This window comes from Sinocyclocheilus anshuiensis, unplaced genomic scaffold, assembly GCF_001515605.1.
Source record: "Sinocyclocheilus anshuiensis isolate Anshui unplaced genomic scaffold, SAMN03320099.WGS_v1.1 scaffold1994, whole genome shotgun sequence".
Classification (NCBI taxonomy): domain Eukaryota; kingdom Metazoa; phylum Chordata; class Actinopteri; order Cypriniformes; family Cyprinidae; genus Sinocyclocheilus; species Sinocyclocheilus anshuiensis.
The window spans coordinates 137,758-147,111 of record NW_015548215.1 but is presented as its reverse complement, the minus strand read 5'-3'; the positions used below and the strand labels follow the sequence as shown (position 1 = coordinate 147,111).

The 9,354-nt window shown below is 36.2% G+C and overlaps 1 protein-coding gene across 2 annotated transcripts in view; it reads left to right on the top strand.

Moving 5' to 3' along the window:
• The window catches only part of LOC107653878 (GTP-binding protein Rheb-like), a 17,632-nt gene that overhangs the window by 5,805 nt on the left and 2,473 nt on the right, over positions 1-9,354 (top strand). Inside the window, exons 2-6 of one of the 2 annotated variants that reach the window (XM_016440749.1) lie at positions 341-412; positions 3,151-3,218; positions 7,274-7,356; positions 8,092-8,148; positions 8,799-8,846. In XM_016440749.1, coding sequence (XP_016296235.1) covers positions 341-412; positions 3,151-3,218; positions 7,274-7,356; positions 8,092-8,148; positions 8,799-8,846 — 328 coding nt within the window. Of the gene's footprint in view, positions 1-340; positions 413-1,432; positions 1,622-3,150; positions 3,219-7,273; positions 7,357-8,091; positions 8,149-8,798; positions 8,847-9,354 lie in introns of those variants that run through there. The other variant, XM_016440748.1, reaches the window with a different exon arrangement.

The window sequence follows — 9,354 nt, the reverse complement described above, 5'->3', positions numbered from 1 at the left end:
TCCTGCGTTACTACCACTATCGGCAGCTTCATCACAAACGCTCTTCTGAATGGAGAAGCGTTTCATCACATGCATTCACACGCTGAGATCCAGACCAGAGAAATCATATTTTGCATTAAAAATGAAGCTTATTTTTGGCTACATGGCAGTTTCTTGATAAGTTCAGACATTTGTTTGTGAGACTTGCTTCATTTGGCGTTATGATTTAGATTGATGCATCACTGTGTAAATCTCTTTTGCACTAATGTAACATGCGTGTTCATGAGTTCATGTTCATTCTCTGGTGATCTGAAGGTAAGATGGTCATTCTCTCTGACTGTGCGACGTTTGTGTGTTTCAGGGAAATCCTCCTTGACAATACAGTTTGTGGAAGGCCAGTTTGTCGACTCCTACGACCCCACGATTGAAAACAGTAAGTGAATCAGATCACGTCCTACTGTAAAATGAATCATAATCATAATAATGTAGGCTTGATAATTGAAATTTGCTCTGTGAAGTGATAAAATTACCTTAGATAATATGCATTTCTACTGGCCTTGTGACTACTACACTCCAGTTTGTATGCAAATGACTCTTATGAATCAGTTCTGTGATTGTGACTCACTGAATCATTCGGTTACTCAGCATCTGACTCACTGAACTGCGAGTCATTTGGTCAAATCTGATTCAATATGTTTAACACTTCAGATTTAAATAATTACTGACTAGTTGTTCATTTATAACTTGACATGTAGCTTAAGTTGAATGTCCATAGCGGAGTTTTGTTGTAGTAAATGTTGTGATTTAATATAGTTGAGATCAATTATGTGATGATGCTTCCTCACAAGTACTACATGAATAATGCAGTTGTTAAGAAAAATCAGAATTGTCGAACTTAAAAATGAAGCATAAAATCACTATTAGCAGAAAATTAACTTTTAGGTTTATTAATAGGAGTAAGTGGTAGTATTTTTGAATTATTATTTATTATTAGTAGTAGTAGTAGTATTTTTTTAAAATGCTTTTAGGATGTAACTGCTGTTATCTTTTATTTATTTAGCTTTCATCATTAGGGACATTTGTCTTTTATTTATTTATCTCTGTAAATTTAAATCCACTGTACTGTCATTAGCTTATGATGGGATATTCTTAAAGGGGCGTGTGTGTGTGTGTGTGTGTGTGTGTGTGTGTGTGTGTGTGTGTGTGTGTGTGTGTGTGTGTGTGTGAATGTCCTGCGTTACTACCACTATCGGCAGCTTCATCACAAACGCTCTTCTGAATGGAGAAGCGTTTCATCACATGCATTCACACGCTGAGATCCAGACCAGAGAAATCATATTTTGCATTAAAAATGAAGCTTATTTTTGGCTACATGGCAGTTTCTTGATAAGTTCAGACATTTGTTTGTGAGACTTGCTTCATTTGGCGTTATGATTTAGATTGATGCATCACTGTGTAAATCTCTTTTGCACTAATGTAACATGCGTGTTCATGAGTTCATGTTCATTCTCTGGTGATCTGAAGGTAAGATGGTCATTCTCTCTGACTGTGCGACGTTTGTGTGTTTCAGGGAAATCCTCCTTGACAATACAGTTTGTGGAAGGCCAGTTTGTCGACTCCTACGACCCCACGATTGAAAACAGTAAGTGAATCAGATCACATCCTACTGCAAAATGAATCATAATCATAATAATGTAGGCTTGATAATTGAAATTTGCTCTGTGAAGTGATAAAATTACCTTAGATAATATGCATTTCTACTGGCCTTGTGACTACTACACTCCAGTTTGTATGCAAATGACTCTTATGAATCAGTTCTGTGATTGTGACTCACTGAATCATTCGGTTACTCAGCATCTGACTCACTGAACTGCGAGTCATTTGGTCAAATCTGATTCAATATGTTTAACACTTCAGATTTAAATAATTACTGACTAGTTGTTCATTTATAACTTGACATGTAGTTTAAGTTGAATATCCACTTGTTATAGAAAATGTTGGGATTTAATCTAGTTAAGGCTGATTATGTGATGTTTCCTCACAAGTACTACAAGATTCATTAATGCAGTTGTTAAGAAAAAAAGTGGAATCAAACTTGTTAAACTTAAACATTAAGCTTAAAATCATGATTAGCAGTAAATTAACTTGTGGTTTTATTATTAGTAGTATTTTTTATTTATTATTATTATTTGTGTTTATTTTTTAATGCTTTTAGGATGTAACTGAAGTGATCTCCTATTTATTTATTTATTTTTTCCCTTTCATTATTAAGGACGATTATCTTTTTTGTTATTTCTGTTAATTTAAATCCACTGTACTGTCCTGTTTTTGTTATAAACAAATAAGGCAAACACTAAAAAAAACAAAGGTATGTACTATTATATATTATATTACATTATAGTATATATAAATATGTAAAGGTTGGACAATTTAACTGAATTAATCACAAAACCATATGATGAAAAAATGAGTGTTTGTTGATTTGGATGATCTGCTTCAAGCTTCAGATGATCTGATTCTGCGCTCGAGGTCACTGCGACTTTGAGCAGCTGTTTAAATCGACCAGGCGTTGTTTATAATGGGACATTCTTAAAGGGGCGGGTCGTAACACAGCTATCAGGCAGTGGAACAGGCCGAGTGGGAGGAGTCTACTTGAGTGGGTGTGGCTTCCACTGCAATGACTCCACCTCCACGGTTCTGTGCCTGAAACTCATCAACTCTCCTGATTGTTTTAATTGCAAAAACAGTTTTTTTTTTTTTTAAGTGTTTGCAATAACTAGAAAAGAAAAAATCAGTGTTTGTGTGACAGCGGAAAAATTTAAAGTTGTTAAATTTGTCACTGAAAATGTTTTTTTGTTGGATGTTCAGAGACACTCACTATGAAACGTTTTCATGATTTAATAACATCCAAAATTGAGACATTATTTCACTATTTGCATCAGCCGATAATCATGAACTCTTGGACTCAATCCCAAATCAGCATATTAGAATGATTTCTGAAGATCATGTGACACTGAAGACTGGAGTAATGATGCTGAAAATACAGCTGCACATCACAGAAATACATTACAGTTTAACAGATATTCACGTAGAAAACAGCTGTTTTACATTATAATAATATTTCAAAATTTTTCAGATTTTTGATCTGGTGTCTTTTATTTCTTTTTTCAGCATTTACGAAAATGATCACAGTGAATGGTCAGGAGTATCACCTGCAGCTGGTCGACACAGCGGGACAGGTGAGAAACACGACATCACCTTTAAATGTTGTTTTATTTATTTATTTTTATTTTTTAAACTTCACAGCAATATCAAACATTCAGGAGTCCAACACCAGTGACACTGCATGACTCTCAAACACATTTTAATGCAGAAATGAATCCACGAAAGGCCATAAACCTTTCTGCAGTGGTGTTGTTTTTAACTAAAATTAAAAAGCGTAAGCATTAAAATGGTTTTAATTAATTAAAATAAAGCCGAAATAAAATATAAATATTCAATGACAGACTTAAACTTAAAAAAAACTAAAAACTTAACCGAAATAAAACTAAGAATAAATTACTAAAACTGAAATACGAATAAATTTAAAGCAAGAAAAAAATTTTTCAATGACAAAAGCAAATAACAAAATTACTAAAATAAAAATAAAAACTGAAAATGTAAAATCTAATTCATAATACTAATAGGGATGTAATGATTCGCTCAACTCATGATTCGATTCACGATTTTGATTTCTCGATTCAATTCACAATTGTTTTTTAAGACAAATTATAAATTAAATGTGTCCTTTTATTGTTGCATGGACAAAATTCTGCACGTTTCTTTGTGAAATTGAAATATAACACTATAATAATATACTAATATAGCACTTGTATATCATTGCTCTTTTGTTGGTTTTGATTGCTTCTATTGTCCTCATTTGTAAGTCGCTTTGGATAAAAGTGTCTGCTAAATGACAAAATTTTAATATAATGTAAATGTAAATAACAAAACTAAATTGAAATTTTAAAACAAGCCCCAAATCAAATAAATAAGTAACACAAATAAAATAAAATCGTGTTTCCTTGGTTACCGCTGTAAACAAAGCAGCGCTGCGCTTATGAACAGCAATGATACATACAGTGTTTCCATGGTTACCGCTGTAAACAAAGCCGCACTGCACTTATGAACTGCAATGATACAGTGTTTCCTTGGTTACCGCTGTAAACAAAGCAGCGCTGCACTTATGAACTGCAATGATACAGTGTTTCCTTAGTTACCGCTGTAATCCAAGCAGCGCTGCGCTTATGAACAGCAATGATACATACAGTGTTTCCTTGGTTACCACTGTAAACAAAGCAGCGCTGCACTTATGAACTGCAATGATACAGTGTTTCCTTAGTTACCGCTGTAATCCAAGCAGCGCTGCGCTTATGAACAGCAATGATACATACAGTGTTTCCTTGGTTACCACTGTAAACAAAGCAGCGCTGCACTTATGAACTGCAATGATACAGTGTTTCCTTAGTTACCGCTGTAATCCAAGCAGCGCTGCGCTTATGAACAGCAATGATACATACAGTGTTTCCTTGGTTACCACTGTAAACAAAGCAGCGCTGCACTTATGAACTGCAATGATACAGTGTTTCCTTAGTTACCGCTGTAATCCAAGCAGCGCTGCGCTTATGAACAGCAATGATACATACAGTGTTTCCTTGGTTACCACTGTAAACAAAGCAGCGCTGCACTTATGAACTGCAATGATACAGTGTTTCCTTAGTTACCGCTGTAATCCAAGCAGCGCTGCGCTTATGAACAGCAATGATACATACAGTGTTTCCTTGGTTACCACTGTAAACAAAGCAGCGCTGCACTTATGAACTGCAATGATACAGTGTTTCCTTAGTTACCGCTGTAATCCAAGCAGCGCTGCGCTTATGAACAGCAATGATACATACAGTGTTTCCTTGGTTACCACTGTAAACAAAGCAGCGCTGCACTTATGAACTGCAATGATACAGTGTTTCCTTAGTTACCGCTGTAATCCAAGCAGCGCTGCGCTTATGAACAGCAATGATACATACAGTGTTTCCTTGGTTACCACTGTAAACAAAGCAGCGCTGCACTTATGAACTGCAATGATACAGTGTTTCCTTAGTTACCGCTGTAATCCAAGCAGCGCTGCGCTTATGAACAGCAATGATACATACAGTGTTTCCTTGGTTACCACTGTAAACAAAGCAGCGCTGCACTTATGAACTGCAATGATACAGTGTTTCCTTAGTTACCGCTGTAATCCAAGCAGCGCTGCGCTTATGAACAGCAATGATACATACAGTGTTTCCTTGGTTACCACTGTAAACAAAGCAGCGCTGCACTTATGAACTGCAATGATACAGTGTTTCCTTAGTTACCGCTGTAATCCAAGCAGCGCTGCGCTTATGAACAGCAATGATACATACAGTGTTTCCTTGGTTACCACTGTAAACAAAGCAGCGCTGCACTTATGAACTGCAATGATACAGTGTTTCCTTAGTTACCGCTGTAATCCAAGCAGCGCTGCGCTTATGAACAGCAATGATACATACAGTGTTTCCTTGGTTACCACTGTAAACAAAGCAGCGCTGCACTTATGAACTGCAATGATACAGTGTTTCCTTAGTTACCGCTGTAATCCAAGCAGCGCTGCGCTTATGAACAGCAATGATACATACAGTGTTTCCTTGGTTACCACTGTAAACAAAGCAGCGCTGCACTTATGAACTGCAATGATACAGTGTTTCCTTAGTTACCGCTGTAATCCAAGCAGCGCTGCGCTTATGAACAGCAATGATACATACAGTGTTTCCTTGGTTACCACTGTAAACAAAGCAGCGCTGCACTTATGAACTGCAATGATACAGTGTTTCCTTAGTTACCGCTGTAATCCAAGCAGCGCTGCGCTTATGAACAGCAATGATACATACAGTGTTTCCTTGGTTACCACTGTAAACAAAGCAGCGCTGCACTTATGAACTGCAATGATACAGTGTTTCCTTAGTTACCGCTGTAATCCAAGCAGCGCTGCGCTTATGAACAGCAATGATACATACAGTGTTTCCTTGGTTACCACTGTAAACAAAGCAGCGCTGCACTTATGAACTGCAATGATACAGTGTTTCCTTAGTTACCGCTGTAATCCAAGCAGCGCTGCGCTTATGAACAGCAATGATACATACAGTGTTTCCTTGGTTACCACTGTAAACAAAGCAGCGCTGCACTTATGAACTGCAATGATACAGTGTTTCCTTAGTTACCGCTGTAATCCAAGCAGCGCTGCGCTTATGAACAGCAATGATACATACAGTGTTTCCTTGGTTACCACTGTAAACAAAGCAGCGCTGCACTTATGAACTGCAATGATACAGTGTTTCCTTAGTTACCGCTGTAATCCAAGCAGCGCTGCGCTTATGAACAGCAATGATACATACAGTGTTTCCTTGGTTACCACTGTAAACAAAGCAGCGCTGCACTTATGAACTGCAATGATACAGTGTTTCCTTAGTTACCGCTGTAATCCAAGCAGCGCTGCGCTTATGAACAGCAATGATACATACAGTGTTTCCTTGGTTACCACTGTAAACAAAGCAGCGCTGCACTTATGAACTGCAATGATACAGTGTTTCCTTAGTTACCGCTGTAATCCAAGCAGCGCTGCGCTTATGAACAGCAATGATACATACAGTGTTTCCTTGGTTACCACTGTAAACAAAGCAGCGCTGCACTTATGAACTGCAATGATACAGTGTTTCCTTAGTTACCGCTGTAATCCAAGCAGCGCTGCGCTTATGAACAGCAATGATACATACAGTGTTTCCTTGGTTACCACTGTAAACAAAGCAGCGCTGCACTTATGAACTGCAATGATACAGTGTTTCCTTAGTTACCGCTGTAATCCAAGCAGCGCTGCGCTTATGAACTTTAATATGCATTATACAGAGGCAAATAAAAAGAAAAAATACCATCTAAACTTTTCTAAAGACAGTAAGCTCCCCTCAGACATGCATTCATATAAACTCCTACACCTAAATGAATCGCGATTTGTTTAGCATCTCAACCGATTTGAATCGTCACATATTTGAATCGATTTTCAACCGGCTCGCGGTTAATTGTTACATCCCTAAATACTAATAAATATAATAGTTTCTAAATAATACTAAAATAAAACCGCACAGTTGGCAAAACGTTCTTATAAAAGCATCATGTCATGAATTCTTAGAATGAAGTTTTGATTTCGTCTCTGAACTGAAGTGTGTTTTGAATTCCGCTCTTTCAGGACGAATACTCTATTTTCCCGCAGACGTACTCCATAGATATCAACGGCTACATTCTGGTGTATTCAGTCACCTCAAATAAAAGGTGAGAGCACAGATTAATGCTCCTGATGACTGTCAGAATATGGTTTATGAATAAAACATTGCATCTGATTGAATTTGAGAGATGACGTCTCATTTCTAGAAGATCTCGCCTCCCTCACAGAGTTATTAAATTAGATCATATTTGATGGACAGTAAGCGCTGATCTCAGACCTGTGGATCCATGTTTGTTCTTCATCATCTTCATCATCTCCGTCTCCGGATGTCTGGATGTTTGATGTTAATTAAATGATGACATTGTCAGGCTCTGCTTTGTGTTTCAGCCTTTAACCAGTTATAAAATCTCACAACCATCTGAAGCAGAGCTGCACGGAAAATCGAAATAAACTGGCTTGGTGTGATTAATTATTGGCAAAGGCTGCAATTTAATTAAATGCGTAAAAACATTGCATGTTTCAGAGTGAGGAGAAGTGCTTATCAACAAAAGGGAAGCATTAAATATAAAGAAATAAAAGTTTCATGTTTTGTTTTTTTTACCACGGTAATGGTCATTTTTACAGTTGTAGAATAATAATATTATTATTATATTTTTTTGGCTTAAATACTCAGTTTTTACAGTAAACATTGCAATAGTAATATTTATTACTTTGATTATAATTTGAATTTTTTTTGTTTATTTTATATATTTTTATTCTTGTTTTATAAATAACCTTAGATAAAATTATCTGCTAATTTTCAGAATTCCCGTTTGTGATCTGTCTCTCCCTCTTCCTTGCAGTTTTGAAGTAGTAAAAGTTATCCATGAAAAGCTGTTGGATATGGTGGGAAAAGTACAGTAAGTATCTTTATTTTATTTTATTTTTATGTTTAAATGTATTATTTATTTATTTTTTGTTTATCATTTGCAAGGTTCAGTTTTTTTTTCCAAAACAATTTTTTTTCTTTCTGTTTACGTTTGCTAAGTGTTTTTTTTTTTTTTACTAAAATATATATTTATATATATATATATTTTTTTTTTCTTTTATAATTTTTTATTTAGCATTTACAAAGTTCAGTAGTTTTCAAAGAAAAATATGTATATTTTAAATTATTTTAATTATATTTGCAAAGTTCAGGGTTTTTTTCCCCAAACGAAAATGTTATATATTTATTTATTTATTTATTTATTTTATTAGCACTTGCGAGGTTTCTTTTTTTCCCCCAAGCAAAAATATTGAATTTTTCATTAGTTTTTAATGTTTTTTTGTTTTGTTTTTTTAGCATTTGCAAAATGTCATTTTTTTTTCTTTAAAAAAAAAACAAAACAAAAAAAAAACTTCCACAATGTAATGATTTCTGAGGAAAACGTGATGTTTAATAAGAAGAAATGCGTAATCCTGATGAATCGTTCATAATAAGACCAGAAGCATGTATTAAGAATATGAATGGGGTCAGTTATTAAAATCTCAGTTAATGTCTCTGTGTTATAAATGTCTTTTTTCCTAGAGTACCCATAATGCTGGTGGGCAATAAGAAGGACCTTCACATGGAACGGTACGTTCTGCTCTGATGATGAATTCATGGAGGTTCTTCAACACGTTCACATGATCCTGCAGATCAGACTGTGGGAACCAGAGAGAGAGAGAGAGAGAGAGAGAGAGAGAGTGTGTGTGTGTATGTGAGTGAGTGAGTGTGTGTGTGTGTGTTAGACTTGTGCCGGTATTCGGTACGTTTATGGCGCTATTTTAAAAAGTGTCCTATATGTTCTGTCAAAGACCGAACAAGCGGCACTAATGATTGGGGGTGGAGATGGGGGAGCGCGGGAAAAAAACCGTGTGTGTTGACGCGCAGCCTAGAGTCCTGAGCGGGACAGTTTTCTGAAGCCCGCTCCCCCTGAATTTCTGAGCATTACCGCCCGCTCCCGCAATGTGTGTCACGCTCCCGCAAACATTCTTATCGTCTTATTGTATATATTTCATAAACGAAATAGTTCCAAATATAGTAACAGCTGAGCCGCTGCGCATCTCTAAAAGCAAACACAGCCGAGTTTCATTCATGAATG